General features: G+C 39.2%; 1 protein-coding gene across 1 annotated transcript in view; it reads right to left on the bottom strand.

The window, feature by feature from the left end:
• Nucleotides 1-2,568: 2,568 nt before the first annotated feature.
• MEP1B (meprin A subunit beta) overlaps nucleotides 2,569-18,018 on the bottom strand; it is a 29,757-nt gene continuing 14,307 nt past the window's right edge. The window contains exons 8-15 of the mRNA XM_053571841.1: nucleotides 15,064-15,282; nucleotides 14,313-14,465; nucleotides 12,230-12,445; nucleotides 8,996-9,439; nucleotides 7,387-7,566; nucleotides 6,032-6,209; nucleotides 5,175-5,379; nucleotides 2,569-2,958 (exon numbers count right to left, since the gene is read on the bottom strand). Coding sequence (XP_053427816.1) covers nucleotides 2,944-2,958; nucleotides 5,175-5,379; nucleotides 6,032-6,209; nucleotides 7,387-7,566; nucleotides 8,996-9,439; nucleotides 12,230-12,445; nucleotides 14,313-14,465; nucleotides 15,064-15,282 — 1,610 coding nt within the window. The 3' untranslated portion in view covers nucleotides 2,569-2,943. The remainder of the gene's footprint in view (nucleotides 2,959-5,174; nucleotides 5,380-6,031; nucleotides 6,210-7,386; nucleotides 7,567-8,995; nucleotides 9,440-12,229; nucleotides 12,446-14,312; nucleotides 14,466-15,063; nucleotides 15,283-18,018) is intronic.

Here is an 18,018-nt window from a genome sequence, read left to right as displayed (position 1 = left end):
GTAATATTCATTAAGGATTTTTTGATTTCTGAGGAGTCTGTTTTTATTTCCTGTTTGTCGTTTCTGATTGATGAGATTAGAGATTTTACTCTTTTTTTCCTGATTAGGTTGGCCAAAGGTTTATCTATTTTATTGACCTTTTCAAAAAACTAACTTTTTGATTTATTGATCTGTTGTATAATTCTTTTGTTTTCAATTTCATCTAATTCTGCTCTAATGTTGGTTATTTTTTTTTCTTCTACTGTGTTTTGGGTTGGAATGTTCTTCCTTTTCCAGTTGCTTGAGATGTCCCATTAAGTTGTTAACTTCCTCTCTTTCCGTTCTCTTGAGGAAGGCTTGCAGTGCTATAAATTTCCCTCTTAGGACTGCCTTTGCAGTATTCCAGAGGTTCTGATAATTCATGTGTTCGTTGTCATTTTGTTCCAAAAATTTGGCAATTTCCTTCTTAATCTCACCTCTGACCCAGCTATCATTCAGCATAAGGTTATTTAACTTCCATGTTTTTGTATGAGTATGCAGATTCCTATTGTTACTGAGTTCAACTTTTATTCCATGGTGGTCCAAGAAGATGCAAGGAATAATGTCTATTCCTTTAAATTTACTGAGGTTAGACTTGTGACCTAAGATGTGATCAATTTTGGAGTATGTTCCGTGGGCTGATGAGAGTATGTGTATTCAGTTTTGTTGGGATGAAATGTACTGTAGATGTCTGCTAAATCCAAATGTTGGATGGGTAGGTTTAAATCTAAAATTTCTTTGCTCAGCTTCTTCTTGGAGGATCTATCCAACACTGCCAAAGGAATGTTGAAATCTCCGACTATTATGGAGCTGAAGGAAATCAAGTTGCTCATGTCTGTTAGAGTTTCTCTTATAAATTGAGGTGCATTCTGGTTGGGTGCATAGATTGAGAAGATTTCTTTCTGCCACTATGAACAAAACAATTTCCCAGGACTTTAATACTTTTATTTTATTTTTTTGAGACACAGTCTCACTCTGTCACCCTCAGAGTGCGTGGCATCACAGCTCACCGCAACCTCAAACTCTAGAGCTTAAGAGATTTTCTTGCCTCAGCCTCCCAAGTAGCTGGGACTACAAGTGCTCTCCACAATACCCAACTAGTTTCTTTTTTGTTGTTGCAGTTGTCATTGTTGTTTGGCAGATCCGGCCTGGTTTGAACCCACACTCTCTGGCATATGTGACTGGTACCCTAGCCGCTGAGGTACAGGCGCGAGCCAACTTAGAGACTCTTTAAATGAGATTAGTAGTGCTATTAACTAATGTTGTTTTGACAATGTATAATGAAATGTATAAAGAGTTCTAAGAGCTGTACAATTCAGTGAGTCAGCATTTTCTAAATTATTAATGTACAATATTACAAAATCATGCATAGCTGAAAGACCTACTCAAAATATAAAGTGGACCAATGGATTTTACTGGACAGAGTACAAAAACTCATGGATATAGTTTCAGATTTCAGTAGTAACTTAAGAAATGAGTATCTGTCATCATTTAACAAAGTATTAAGAAAGAATATCCACACCTACTTGAAAAGACTATCCATACATGTCTTCCTTTTCCAGTTACTCAAGGTGGCCATAAAGTTCATGTGCAATTGTAAATTGTGCGCTATTTTAAATTGCACATGAACTTTATGGCCACCCTGTATATCTGCAGAGGTTAGATTTCATTCATATCCTTCAACCAAACCAATATATCATAACAGATTGAATGCAGATGCATGTATGAGGAATCATGTATGTCTTCTATTAGGGTAGACACTAGAAATTTGCAAGAAATTTAAATCAATGCCCCCCCTTTTGCTAAACTTTCTTTTTGTGGAAAATATAGTTATTTTTCATTAAAATATTTCTATTAAAATGTAATGTGCTTATTATTTTTAGTGATTAATGAATATGTACTTTTAAGTTTTTCTGGTTTGAATTTCTAGTAAGGTAAATGCTGATCAATAAAATGCTCATAAGCAAAAGCTCTTTGGAGTTCTTAATAATTTTTAAAAATGTGAAGTCTCCTAAGACCCAAACATTTTTAAATTATTTTTTCACCTCCTAAGATTTGTACATCAGAAGAGACCCAAAATTTTGAAAACTGCTACTAAAGGAGTTAAAAGTTTTCTTGTTGACTGTAGTTGTATGCTCAAATTCTAAGCCAAGCTCATGTGCCAAAGGGATTATATAAGAAAGAGAGTAGTCAGTTTTGGAGAAAGAGAGCTGTCCCACTGCCCTTCCCTATATTGAGACGGCACAGTGCTGGAACTTAGAGATTCCACGTGGAGTACTGTTGAGTGTCTCTAGCTGGTTTTGGGGGAATCACTTGTGAGGCCATTTGCACTTGGCTCCCATAGTAGAAGGATCAGTGATTTGGAAAGCTATCTCTAGTTGTTTCTCTCCTTTTTATAGACAAATATTCTACTTCCAGAGGAACCTGGATTGTTTCTTCCCCTAAAGAAGGAAGGAAGAAAGGAAAGAAGGGAGGGAGGAAGAAAAATTCACCAATTTGACTTTTACCAAAATAATGATTTATAGTACATTCAGCTATTTACAGGAAAGATCCATTTTTATTTTTATTTTTATTTTTGAGACAGGGTCTCACTTTGTCATCCTTGGTAGAGTGCCATGGCATGCATCATAGCTCACAGCAACGTCAAACTCTTGGGCTCAAACGATTCTCTTGCCTCAGCTTCCCAAGTAGCTGAGATTACAGGCACCCGCCATAACACCAGGCTGTTTCTAGAAATGGGAGTCTCGTTGTTGTTCAAGCTAATTTTGAACTCCTGAGCTCAGGCAATCCATCTGCCTCGGCTGCACCCGGCCTCAAAAGATCCAGTTTTAGAAGAATGAAGTGGTTTGTACTATCGCTTAGGTGAGATCCATAATGAAGAATTCTTTTTCATTTCATTTGCTGGCTGTAGTGTCTAGTTAATCTTCAAAAAGCATGTTGCTAAAAGGGGAAAGAACAATTGATGACTTAATTTCTAAACTTAAAAACTGTCATGTAAATGAATCACAATGAAATGGTCTAGTTTTTAAATGAAGTCTCCATCAGCAGTGTCCTGGCACCTTCTCTGCTGCCAAGTGGCTCCCGCTGCAGTTAGAGGTCCCGATCACCTTACTCAGATGCCAAAACATTAGGATAAACACACATTTCTGCTTCAGAAAGAAGATCATTATGATTTTTTGAAGTAGGGCCAGGCATAGTGGTTCACATCTGTAATCCTAGCACTCTAGGAGGACCAGACCAGTGAATTGGTGAGCTCAGGAGCTGGAGACCAGCCTGAGCAACAGCAAGACCTTGTCTCTACTAAAAATAGAAAAAACTAATCAGGCACTGTGGTGGGTGCCTGTAGTCCTAACTATTCAGGAGGCTGAGGCAAGAGGATCACTTGAGCCGAAGAGTTTGAGGTTCTTGTGAGCTATGACACTATGGCACTCTACCCAGGCCCAAGGGTGACAAGTTAAAAAAAAAAAAAATCTGAACTGGATCTGGATGATCTGTTAGTGAATTAACTATAGTAATGCTCAGACTAAGGAAAATACAGATTGATGCCCTTGCCCTTGAGGATGTGTTTAAACAATCCAGAGGCAAAATAGTTCTTTTATAATATTATGGGGGGGGGGTTGTGTGTTTCCATTTAACACTGACAGTATCTGCCCCTTATACACTTAACTACCTTCTTTCTCTTCTCTTTGTTTTTATCATTTTTTCTCTAACTCCTTCCAATTTTTACTTGCAAAGTCAGAGCCCACATGATAGCTCTTATATTTTCCCATTCCCAGGGGACTATCCTGGCAGTCCCAGCCACCCAGCACCTGACCCTCCCCTGACTGTCCACTCTAGTGTCTTCCCTACACCAGCGCCTGGCTCTGCCCTGCTGGCCCAGGGACCATTCTCACAGGCCCTGCTACCATCAGGTTGGCCTACCAGGCCCTCCATTTTCTTAACCATCCCTTTTATTTTGAATCATAAACTGGAAATAACTGTTTAAAAACAAAACAACTTATTTACATTTTAAGTACCTTCCTAATAAGTTTGTGAAGTAATTCATCCATTGCCTTATGAGTAACCCCAAACATCTTCCTGATATTGAGGAAATAGGATAATAGTCTGTGAGACTAAAACTATTTGTTCTCTGTTCATTATTACTGTCCATCTGCTTTTTTTTTTTTCTTTCTTTTTTTAAATACAAGGTACCATTCTGTTGCTCAGGCTGGAGTATAATAGTATGATTATAGCTCACTGCAGCCTAAAACTCCTGGCTCAAGCAATCTTTCTACTTCAGCCTCTCAGCAAGCCAGAACTACAGGTACAGGCCAACAGATTCAGCTGATTTTTTAATTTTTTTGTAGAGATGTAGGGTCTTGCTATATTGCTTAGGCTGGTCTCAAACTCCTGGCCTCAACTGATCCTTCTACCTTAGCCTCCCAAAGTGCTGGGAGTACAGGTATAGGCCTTTGTGCCTGATGCCATTGTTCATCTTTTCACTGAATTTGCAAAATATATATATATATATTTTTCTTTTTTTTGAGACAGAGTCTCACTGTTTTGCCCTTGGTAGAGTGCCGTGGCATCATAGCTCACAGAAATCTCAAACTCTTGGGCTTAAGTGATTCTCCTGCCTCAGTCCCCCAGGTAGCTGGGACTATAGACATCCACCACAACGCCTGGCTATTTTTTTGTTATAGTTGTCATTGTTGTTTGGCAGGCCGGGGCTGAATTTGAACCTGCCAGCCTCGGTGTATTTGACTGGTGCCCTACCCACTGAGCTATGGGCACCGCCAAAGTATTTATATCTTGATACCAGAATTGTCCACTTCAAAAAAATTACAACCTTAAAATGTAGTATGTCTTGAATCATTTTTATGAAGAAAATACACTCTTGCTTTAGCAAATTGCTGTATTTTTTGTTTTGAAATTGGGCATTTTTAAAATTAGTTTTCAGTAGCAGTTTCAGAGACTCTAATTTAAATGAAATAGAATTGGAAGAATTTCAAAGCTTCACTTTTAAGTAATGTTCAACTTTTATGCCCCTCTCTTTGTGCTCTTTTGTTAGTACAAATACAAATCTGCATATGAAACTCGGTGCAGCACAAATGTCTTAATTCTCTAGATGGTTTCATCAACAGGTTTTGAATAACCAAATATCAGCTTCAACTTACATTTTCCAGAGTCGTATCTTCTGTTTTTGAACTTGTCCTTTTACGATATTTCCTCTTGGTACAATAGACACTGACAAGGGTGATGATCAGCATTGCAGCGAACACAGCAGCAGTGGAAGAAGCCGCGATGACGATGGTGTCTCGAGTGGAGCCCCTCTTTTCACACCTTTCTCCCATGTACCACCAGTCCTCCCCTGACGGGCACCTGCGTGTCTCAAACATGACTTAGTTACGAACTGACATCTGGAAATCCTCACTGTCAAAGGTGTTGACCATCTGTAGTCTATTTGATCACCAATAGGTCATTGATACCTGGAACTCTTTTACCCCCTCTGGATTAGACCAAGATCATGAAAAGGAAAAATGGAATTTTTCCATTCAGTAATCTGATACTGAAACAGCAGCTCCTCAGTAGGCAAGGCAGGTAGCAAAGGTAGAAAAGGGTTAGCTCTCAGTGTCCCACCTTCTAGCTGGAGCCTTTGGCCCAAGACTTCTCAGCATGTCAATACCTTTATCTAGAAAATGGAAACAGCCTCTCTTAACAGCACCAGACTGTTGTGGGGATTTAATAAGATAAGTAATTTGTGAGGACATTTCCAGACAATTAGACTATATCGTGCTATTTTTCCCTAAATAATTTTATTGTTCTTGTGACTATCCAAAGTCAGAAATGAAAAGCAAAACAAACAAACAACAACAACAACAAAAAACCATTCTGTGAATGGCTTTGAGATGAGAATTGATTAATATGACCTCTCAGTATTTAATCATATGACCTATCAGTACTTAATCCTACACTATGGGAATAAAATTTCTAATAAAAAAATGGGGGAGGATCTCTTTCAAGGAAGCCTTACCTGCATTCAGCTTTGTCATCTCGAACAGCACAGATGCCATCATTCTCACAGCGGATTTTTGAGCAGAGGTCTGTGATGCTAGCTGTTACGGACATTGGTGGTCTAGGAGTTGCTGGGATTGGCTGGCTAGGAGTCGTTGGCATTGGCTGGACTTGTGTAGAATTGAGGTGCGATATGTCTAGGAGGATGGGGGAGAGTGTAGATGAAAATCAGCTTTTGCTGTAACAATCTCTCATCTTTAAGTTTCAAAATCAGTTATGTTCATTTTTTAGGCTTGTGAGAAATTCAGGTAACCTTGAAGCACAGTCCGGCAATGTTCATAGGCAATGAAATAGGAAATGAGCAAAGGAAACAGGGCTGGCCTGCTGGGGCTACAGCTTAACCTCACGCTTGCCTCGGCTGTGGGAGCTCAAAAGGCTATGAACCATTGACACCAACCCTTGAGGCCAGATGAGAAAAATCAAAGCTCAGAAATGCAAAGTCATTGAGAGCTTTGTTCAAGGTCATAATTCTCTTGCTTGGTGGGGCACGTTGGTGGATATTTGGAGCAAGACACTAGAATACCAGTGTTCCGTTCTTTGCAGTGTTTTTTGTTGCATGCAGTCTAAATAGGTTCCGTGAAAATTGATGAATGTATGACCTTTTCTTTGCTACATAAAATGTTTTATCTCTTGACAAAAGTTATTCCTGAATAATTTTTTCCAAGAAGCATCATCTAGATTTATTCTAATGGACATTGGAGTCAAAATTTTTGTGGGTTTTAAGTGCACCACCCTTCATCAAAAACAAGATCCTGATTTACTGAGATGCAACTGAGTCTTTAATAGAAAATGAGTTATTCTACCACATGAAACATGAAAACCACCAGAATTGCTAGAAAATGTATTTATTGGCTGTCAAGGGTAAGAAATTTTCGAAGACAATAGGTTAATGTTACTATTGACAAGATATATGTGTGTGTGTTTGCACATGAACATGTGCATATATGTATGTATATATATGCATTTCAGGAGCTTACATGATATTTTTATTTCTGGAGCTCTCGAATATAATGCTAAGGGGTAATAGCTATACTTTAATTTATTTCTAAAGAAGGTTTCCAGACTCAAGGTTTACACTATTTTTTCATGTGATGGTGATTAAGTTCTTTATCCTGCAACCCTCACTGTTTCAAATTATTAATAAATTATTTTCATATTGTTAATAATTTATACTCCCCCAAACACACTCATGCTCATTTCCTCCCACATCTCTATATAATATACTTAAAAACAAAACCCCAAAGAACACAATAAATAACCAATGGGCACAAAAAAAATCCTAGCTGATATAAAACTGTATTTTTACTGACATACCTTCCACTGTCAGGAGAATATAAACATCATTTCCTTTTATAAAATCTCTGCTTTTCAGCCTTTCATGGGTTATAAAGGCACTGGTTCCATAGCCACTATTTCTTCTAAACTCGGTTCCATTAGGGAAAAGAGCCACTTCTCCCACTTTAGAAGGCTTGTCCCAAAAATAGTTTCCATTACCTGAAAAAGCAATTTATATTAATGGATTGTGTTTAGCTTCATCATAGCTTTTGGTGGTAGGAAAGAGCAGGCAATGTGAAACACAATTAGGATGGAGCTTAAAATAATTAAATGATGCTATTGACCTGTGATGTATTCCCTGGCAAATCACTGGTGCTTGCTCATTTATACTGTCCTAAAGGAAATGAGATTGCCTGGCAGGGAGGACCACATTCTGGACTGAGTTGAAAGGTACCAGAAGTTTCCTAGGTGGGGATATCACACCTGCACATATTGACCAGTAAATGCATAGAAACTTGGCCTTCTGAGTTAAAAACAGTCCATTTAACCAAGTTCAATCAATATGCTATGGAGAGATATTTTAATATCAGCATAGAACAACTCATCTCATTAACTGAATTATCCACCTAACAGAGCAAAATCCTTCAGGAGAAGACAGCAGGGAGCATTGCTTCTGGGAAAAGGCAATGACCCGCCCAACTCTGCACCATTTTTAATGTCATTCTGGGAGAAAGATTTTGGGAAAAAAGTGAAGAAATTCTGAATCTCAAGTTCCTATGATTCCACTAATGCATATTATCTTTTCCCTATCAGATTAAGTGTATTTGTTTCCTATATCACTTTGATCCATCTTTTTCATATGATAGAATTCAGATTTGGCAATAATATTCAGCTTGCTATAGTTCTATTTTTTTCTTTTGTTAGGGTCCCAGAGGTAAAGGATTATTAAAACTAGAAGTATAAACATCATTTTGTGTGTGCTGCTTCTTTGTGAGACTGGAAAGGCACAGAATGATGTCACCATTAGCAAGTGCTCCAGAACTTTTCAATAAGAATTTACAATCCATTCCTACAGCCTTCCCACCCACACTCCAGTGCATCTGACCACCATCTTCCTTCTGTTCAAAAACCACCCCATTTTTTCCACAGCCAGTGGTATGACCAAGGAAGCATGGGTTAGGAAAACTCAACACATGAGGGCCTCTCCAGAGAAGGCCCTTCTCCAAGCTTCGACACTTGACCTGTATTAATTCTCATAATAAATCTGTGGGAGTGTTATTAGAGCTTGGAGGTCCAAGACATGATTTGCTCAAGGTCATCTAGCTAATAGAAACACAACTTGAATCTGAACCTGGGTATGTCAAACTCTAAAACCAACACTCCTTGCACAAAAGTGGAAAATTGTGGATGATTATCAATTCCCAGGAATACAGACAATAAATACCCTCCATTTCTTGGAGTCCTTGTTGACCTGGTTCATGTCTGGGAGACTCTGTTCATGACTGTTCAACCTCCCCTTTAAGTTCCTGTTCTTCAGATTTGGGGCTCACTATTCCCCTGGAAACTGTACAATCTCTTGTTCCCAAAACCATCTGTCCCTCCTAGAGTAATGATCCTCTATTAGCAATAAAGAAAATGAGTCACAAACCGGTGGTCATGAATGGGTCTGTAGTTATACTCCGCTGGTTGGACATACGCTGTCGAATGTCAGGATTTTGATCCAGGAGTGTCATTGTGGCTTGTTGCCAAGGACACGGCCACTGTAATTGATTATCATTGGCTCCAGAGATCAAGTGGAAATATATGCCCACATTAGTCAAATGGCTTAGATCCAAGTCAATCTGAAAGGCATAACCTTTAGAAGAATAAAATGGAGGGCTATACAGATTTGCATTTGAATTGCCAATGAACTGCGTGAAATTCCTTATATGCCAGACATGATGAGGGCACCGTGTTTCCGAAAGATTGATGTCATCAATGGACAGACCACCCAGCGATGCATCAGAGCCTCTGCGTCCTTCAAACACAACTCTAAACTTGTTGGTCACTTTCAGTGTAACATAGTAAAGTTGCCAGTTCCCAGTGGGTATTTCTGCAAAAGAGTTATTATTATTCCAAAGAAGGCAAAGGACTATGAATTTATGCAAATCAACATTAGAGTTCTAACCTTCACAGCCACATGATCATCCAAGAGCTACTCGATCCTGCAGGTCAGAGATATGTCTTTCTCTCACCTCCAGCCCAGGTGTCTCTGTGGGGTTCAACTGTTATTTGAATGTTTATCTAACTGTTCTCAAATAGTTCAACCTTTGCTAGTGATAGGTAAGCAAATAACAACATTTAACTCCTAAGCGCTTCCTGTGCTACTTCTGAATTACCTGCCATTTTTTTTTTTTTTTTTTGTAGAGACAGAGTCTCACTGTACCGCCCTCGGGTAGAGTGCCGTGGCGTCACACGGCTCACAGCAACCTCTAAGTCTTGGGCTTACGCGATTCTCTTGCCTCAGCCTCCCGAGCAGCTGGGACTACAGGCGCGTGCCGCAACGCCTGGCTATTTTTTTGTTGCAGTTTGGCCGGGGCTGGGTTTGAACCCGCCACCCTTGGCATATGGGGCCGGCGCCCTACTCACTGATAGCATCTTGCTCTGTCACCCAGGAGACAAGAGATAGCATCTTGCTCTGCACTCAAACTGCAGCCTCAAACTTGTAGCTCAATGGATCCTCCTGTCTCAGCCTCCTGAGTTACCTGTCATTCCATATTAGCTAAACAGTCAAGCAAGCCCAATATTCTAACACCTGTAACCAAGATTCTTGTGATACTCAAGCAAAACTTTCTTTAATGTATTTATAGTTTGGAATAATTCCCTCATGTGCAAAATTTTCAGTCAACTTTTTGGCAGTATTAAACCAGAATCCACCAAACTCTAGAACACTCACATGCTACATTTACTCCTTAGGTCACCTACAAGGACTTTACTCTGATGTCTGGTTCCCTCTTTTCTCCCCAGCCTAGACTCCTTCCTCAACTATTATCCCATATCCTGAGCTAGTGGCACACAGTGTGCCATTCTGCCTTATTTTCTTTTATCATCTATTCAAATAAGCAGTATACTAAAAAATCTTCATAAGCCACCATACAACAGTTGAGGACTTCAGGTCAAATTAGTAGTTAACACAATGACTTAAAATATAAATATATTGATACTTAATATGAAACATAGCTGCTTAAAAATAAAATTAAAATATCCAAATCACAGAAAGTGCTGTTGTCCATGGATGGACTCTTCATGAGAGCTTCTACTTCATTATTCTAGGGATTATCACTCTAGAGTCTTGGCTACCAGGCAAGCTTCTTATTTGTCTATTGATGATATATCCACAGATTGATAATAGAAAGCATCCCTCTCCCAGGCCCAGACAATTGTATATATGTTATATATTACATGTATATTATATTAATATAATGTGCATTATATTAATACCTGTATTATTATTTGTGTTGACATATTTGGTTTATATATGAGACATATATAAGGCTTTCATATATATGAAATATATAATGTATATATTATTATATATATGTAATGTATATATATTATATATTATCATATATAAATGTGTAATATAATTATTATATATAATACTATATTATTATAGTATGTATGCATATAGAATTATACATATATACACATATGTATATATAGAATTACATTTTGTATAATTACACATATAATATGTATATATTCATAGTAAGATAAAGAATCTCACTGTTGGCCAGGTGTGGTGGCTCATACCTGTAATCCTAGCACTCTGGGAGGCCAAAGCAAGTGGATTGTCTGAGCTCAGAACAAGACCCTGTCTCTAAAAATAGCTGGGCACTGTAGTCTCAGCTACTCAGGAAGCTGAGACAAGAGAATCACTTGAGCCCAAGAATTTGAAGCTGCTGTAAGCTATGATGCCACAGCTCTCTACTGAGGGTCAACAAAGTGAGACTCTCTCTCAGTAAAATAAAATAAAAATTTAAAAATTATAAAGAACCTCATTCTTCATAAATGTCAATGAAAAAATATTATCTGTATTTCAGATTGTTCCTCACTGTCAAATAGAGGAAGGAAATGGCATAGTATCGATCCATTTTATAATTGATTTTACTCAATCCCTTCAAACCGAGAGACGAACATGTGGGGCCGACTACAATGTATTTGCCAGCCCACAGCCTCTGCCTTCCTCAGGGAACCTTCTTAACCATCTGCTGGAATAGAGAGTGAACATGGCCCTCCTCTCTGATGCATGATTGATGTGAATCCCACTCACAAATCACTCCAGAAGTCGCACTTCACCCAAATAGTAAGGATCAGAGTCCTATACTGGGATTTATTGTTTAAGCTAGACATTAGAAATAGAATCCCTCTTCCATTCTGATGGCACATTTGGTAAGAAGTAAGCCAGAAAGTAAAATAGCCAAAGTACCAGTCTTAGGGACAAAGCCCTTCTGAGATAAAATGAGGGGTCCCCAACAATGTTCAAGGACGGATTCCGTCCTCCCTGAAGCCACTTCCTCCCTCATCTGTCCCACAGGTTACAGCTAACCTTGAGCCTTAGCCTTCCCATGTTGCCTCAGCTAGTGCACATGGCATTTTGATTACTTGTCAAGAACTGACCTCCTCAGTGCCAGAGACTGACCTCCAGTTTCTTAAGTGAGTGTCACATTATACAGTCCACACAAAGAATCCTCACTTTAGCTTCCTTGCTATAAAATAAGCAGGATACAGTTCTAAATTGAAAAATAATGAGCCAGTAGCTCCTACCCCAGGGTAATTTGGTACGTTAAGAGCTAAAATTTCATCACTTTGAACCCAAACAATAAGGCTGTTGATATTGTACCTTTTATCTCTTCCACCAAAGTTAAATTACTATTCACATTGTCTGTAGAATACTCCCTGATGTAGATGTTCAGTTGGTCACTTTCACTTCCACTGTTGTATAAATAAAACTGCAAGCACTGATACCCTCTGTTAGGGTATAGCACTCTACTTTCCAGCACTGCTGTGGCCGCCACATTCACAGAGCTACTGTTGAAATGCATGAAGAAGCCAGAACCTGTTAAGAAGACAAAAGCGTGACTGAGAGAAAACAATGTCCAGGTAGAGGAATGCGTGTTCACTAACGCATAACACATAACGTGTTCACTAATGGTGGTGAGAGCTTCTTTACCCAAGGGGTAACTAATGACTAACATCAATATATAAATCACGAGGTAGAAACTTCAGAAACCTACAGATCCAGCATTTGGAAAAACTAGCAGATTGACAGAACAGATTAAAACTCAAACCTCTCTATTATTTATAAACATTTACTTACGATAGTAGGCATTTTCTCTGGTCATTCATCTTGTTTACCTTCATTTGTTGTGTATCTTTACAGCAAATTCAATTACCAAATACTAATTAAAAAAAACAAACAGTGTGAGGCTTCAGGTCATGCCTAAGTGGCAGGACCAAAAGGCAGAGTCTGCAAGGAACACCTTTCTAGTGCCACCAACCCTGGTGAATTTCAAATGGCAACAGCTACCATTGGAAAGATGCCACAGAGAATTGTCCCCTCTCTAAGAATATAAGAAAAAGAAAATGGAAATCAAGTCAAAAGGAAGGCTTGAAATCTGGTAGGTAGAGAGTTGTATCATCTTTGTCTTTCAAAGCTAATTCAAGGTGAGGTTGTAGGTCCTTCTGGACAAGTGAACACACACTGTGTGAGGACAGGAGAGAGAGAGGCTGGCCATTTTTTAACACTTCCTAAATTCTTTGGCTTTAAACTACCAATAATAATAATAATAATAATTCAACTTTCAGAATACATTAGAAGTTCAGCAACCATTGAATGAGATCTGCATTTTAATGTTTAAAAAACTGTACTATAATGAAGAGATTGGGAATAACTAAACTCGATCATTTCAAAGGTTTCTCCCTGTTCCCTGCTTCCATTATTTGCAATACTCAATGTTCTAAATCATCTCTAAAGGAAAACCATAATTCCAGCTTGAATGTGTACATCCAGTTTCTTTATCTTATTTCAACCATTTGCTGAGTTCACACTATATCAAAGGCACTGTGTTAGCCATTTAAATATGGCTCTGGGAGCAAGAAATTTATGAAAGAGAAAACTTTAGACAGCCTTTCTGTTACCATAGACATTGGCTTTTTTTCTTTTCTTTTTTTCTTTTTTCTTCCCTTTCTTTCCTCCCATCTACCTCTCTCTCTCTGATCTGGATAGGACCACTAACCACTATCCAAATTCCACTCAAAAAGAAAAAGAAAAAGAAAAGTACCTTTTTGCTGGTAGAAACCTCATCTCCTGTCCAGACCATCTGAGTTATCAAGCACTGGCCCTAAATTCTGAAGTCTAGTTTTACTTGTTTGCTACCAGAAATAAGCAAATAAATAAAAATGTGGTAGTTGTAGCCAGATGAATACTTAATTTCAAACAAAATGAAAATGGAAAAGGAAACTCATCTGATTAAAATTAAGTAAGTTGTGCTTTCTACCACCATTTAAGGTATTTTTGTAACAGGAACACATAATCACATCCAGCTGTAATTCTGAAACTGAATAATCTACAGCCTAGCGGGGTCCACTGGAAAGAGTCTCATATTCTTCAAGCTGCTAGAAAACAACAATGCTGCCCCTGAAATCAGCATCCTTCCAGGAGGTGCAGTCTTTCATCTGCTGCTATGGGCTTGTACTGGTAGAAGCATCAGAGAGCCCAGACTCGTAGAAAAGAAAAAACTCAGGGAATCAAAAGCAAAGAAATTAATCATGTCCTTATAAGGCCAAGGCCTATTCCCAAGTAGCAACCTAATGAATTACCACTAGTAATTGTGGTGGAAATTAGAGGTAAAATCCCAATCTTTCATAGTGAACAAAGTCAGAGCCACTGAGTGAATAATCTAGAAGAATCTCACTCCTGTTACCTTCGCACTGGCCCATGTTGGAGTGATCGCTGTCTGGCCCCCTGGGAACCTGTGAAACCCGTTGCCAGTCAGCACTATCTCCTGAACTTTGGATCATACCACACACATTTTCCAGTTCAAAATTGCACGAGTCCATAAAACTCAAGGAAGAGGCTGCAAAAGCAAAAAATCAGTTATTGATTCGTACAACATGATAATGTAAGTAATAAAAACTGAGCTTATCACAGAAGTATTAGGAAGGCCTGAATGACATTAAAGGGAACACTTAGCTGATTCTGGGTGATGGTGGCTTAAAGACCCCTCTTTATCTGCAGAACCCCTAATTTTCATCCTAATTATCTAACTTACAAAAACCGGAGTCTACACTCCCCTAGTTATTCAAATCATTAAGCCACAAACCAGATGGTTTGATCTAACATTACAACTGTACACCTCATTTTAGTGGAAAAAATACTTGATAATCAAGTTGGTCTACATTTGACTTATTAACAGCTTGAAAACCTGCCTGGGGCATATTCCTACAGGACTCAATTTTTTTTTTAGATCTCTGAGATGGGCCTTGTGGGGGAAAAAAAATGCTGCTTCCAAGTTTCAGATTGGGATCTGGGTGCTATTCTGCTGTTTTTCCTCTGCATATCAAATTTTTGTAATCTCAGAAACTTCAACAATGCTTAAAACAATAGCACAGATTATCACGTTTTCCTACCTAGAGGAGAGAAATACAAACAATTTCAAAGAACTTGTTACATACAGCAGTTATACAGCCGGTTCAACTTTAAGAGATCATAATCACTGAAATCCATTCGTTGGCCGATCACATCCTCGAAATCTGAGATTCTCGTCACAATGGTGGGCTCTGTCCCATTCTGGAATGCTGTTTTACTGTAGTGCATTACGGAAGTGTAATCATAGGGAACATTCAGGGAATCTGATAGTTGGTCACTGTAGGTGTTAAAATTGTGCTCTCTGCCTAAATGATAAATAAAAAATCTCTAGTTACTTGATGTTCACAAAATTCAGCTTATCTTACTCCAAAGACTGTTACCTTAGAACTGGAGAACATAATAAACCGGACCAATTTTTGCTACAACTGACCTACTGTATTTCAAGTGTTTCATTATTCCTACCTTAAAATATAATATTCACATTTAGAATTGTGATACTAGCAGTCACATGGAACAGATCAAAGGTTCCATTGCAGCCCAAGGTAGACACACTGGTATTTGGTCTCAGGTTCTAAGCACTGCTAGTGGAAAGGAGGGTTCTCAGAAGTGTTGCCAAACCAGTTGGGGCAAGAAGTGACAGAAGTTCTATGGCATCTAGAGCAGATGGAGATGGACTTCAGGAGAGCTGATGAGATGGGACTTGGGAGCATAACTTTCTAGTTATCCTAGAAAGAAGTCATCAGAAAGGGACTTCATGGTTACAGGAATAAATGTACTCCTTACAGCCCCTTAAAGCATGGAGACTTCAGTTAGTGAAATATATAGTAGAAGCTGTGTAAGTTGACAACCCAGGGACTATAACAAGCTGGTCAATAAATGCAGGTGGTCAACATAAGGGACCAGGCCTACTGCACTGATACGCACATGAGGTGCTTGTCTGGTCTATGAAAATTAGGTTGACTCAAAGAGGTGGCCAACTAGGGAGGTCCACTGCATTTCAAAATTGCTATGAGAATAAATCTTAAATGTCTCACCACAAAAAATAAGCAAGATGATGGATTTTTAATCAGCTTTTTTTAATCATTCCACATTGTATAAATATACCAAAACATTACAATGTATCCATAAATATGTACAATTATAATTTGTTAATTAAAAATAATAATAAAAAACTAAAAATGGATACATTTAGAGAATATGTCAGGCTGCTTAGCCTCGTTGTAATGAACAACTGATCACAACTTGAAATCAAATGGTTTTGTGGACACACTGAGATGGGTCTGATCTCTAAAGCATAAAGATGTGTTATCAAATCAGAAGTTTCTAGCAAAAATAAAACTTTGGGCTGGGTGGCGCCTGTGGCTCAGTGAGTAGGGCGCCGGCCCCATATACCGAGGGTAGCGGGTTCAAACCCGGCCTCAGCCAAACTGCAACAAAAAAATAGCCGGGCGTTGTGGCGGGCGCCTGTAGTCCCAGCTGCTCGGGAGGCTGAGGCAAGAGAATCGCGTAAGCCCAAGAGTTAGAGGTTGCTGTGAGCCGTGTGACGCCACGGCCCTCTACCCGAGGGCGGTACAGTGAGACTCTGTCTCTACAAAAAAAAAAAAAAAGCTTTGGGCTACGTGTTATGGCTCATGCTTGTAATCCCAGGAGGCTGAGGCAGAAGGACTGCTTGAAGACAGGAATTCTAGACCAGCTTGTTAAAATAGTAAGATACGACTTCACAAAATGTTTAAAAAAATCTAGCCAAGTTTGGTGGCACACATCTGAAGTTGCAGCTACTGAGGAGGCTGAGGCAGGAGAATTGCTTGAGCCCAGACTTTCGAGCTTGCAGTGAGCTACGATCAGGCTGCTGCAACTCTAGCCTGGGTGACAAAGTAAGACCCTGTCTTTAAATAACTAAATAAATTGGTTGGTCGTTTGGTTTTTCTTAAATAAGACTTTGGTTTCGTATCTTTCAACATCATTAAAAACGTAAAAAAATAAAAATAATATTTGGGGGATCCTGAAGAATGAGGCCATGAATTAGAGCTAAATACTTCTTTTGCCTCAAAGTCTTTTAGTTTGTTGCTGCCCCTGATCCCAGTTAAAATCACTGGGGGGATAAGGAACAAGTACTGTGACTTCAAGACTGACCTTCCAGAGCAGTCCTCATAAACCTTTCCACATAATAGCAATACCATTCCCTGTGTCACACCCCACACAGGCAGGACACGCAGGGAAGCTAAGTGTCACTGTCAAGTGTAGGAAACATGAGCTCCAGTCAGACACGGTTATTGAGACGTTTGTGACTTGGAACACAAAATCTGAAAACATTCAGGCTGTTCAACTGCTACAGTGTTCCCCCCACCGGGTCCCATGGAACAATAAATTAAAATACACCACAAGCTACTCTACAAGAAGAAAGAAAAAGACCAGGATCAAATCGCTTGGGAAATATTCCTCTTCTTGGAGATTTACAGTTGGTGACAACCTAACAAAAACTCTGAACAGTACAGCGGTATAAATAACTGTAAGTTTTGTGCTATTGGCATAAGTACCATGGTTTGAATGTGCCCCCCCACTCCCCCAAAAGCGTGTGTTGGAAACTTAGTCCCCAGTGCACCAGTGTTGGAAGGAGGGACCTGATGAGAGGCAGTTAGGCTGCCAGGGCTCTGCTTTTAGGGATTGATTGGCCATTGTTGTGGAAGTGAGTGTGTCATTGCCAAGAGTGGGTTTTTTATAAAAGAAAGAGTTTGGTTCCCTTTTCTCTCTCTCTCTCTCTCTTTCCCTCATCCCTCTGCCCTCTGCCTTGGGATGTGACACAACAATAAGGCTGTCACCACATGCCAGCCCCTTGATCTTGCACTTCCAAGCCTCCAGAATTCTAAGACTTAATTTTCTCTGTGGTATTCTGTTATCGCAGTACAAGATGAACTAAGACTCTCAGATTTCCCCAAACTAATTTGACCATAGACTCCTTTTCCCACCTGTGAGCACTCTGTCTGATAGCACTCCACAGGACATGCTTCGGGAAACACAAAACTAGTTTCTAAGAGCATATC

This window comes from Nycticebus coucang, chromosome 19 (genome assembly GCF_027406575.1).
Source record: "Nycticebus coucang isolate mNycCou1 chromosome 19, mNycCou1.pri, whole genome shotgun sequence".
In the NCBI taxonomy this organism is placed as follows: domain Eukaryota; kingdom Metazoa; phylum Chordata; class Mammalia; order Primates; family Lorisidae; genus Nycticebus; species Nycticebus coucang.
Note: the sequence above shows the minus strand (reverse complement) of the source record. Positions and strands in the feature narration are given on the sequence as shown.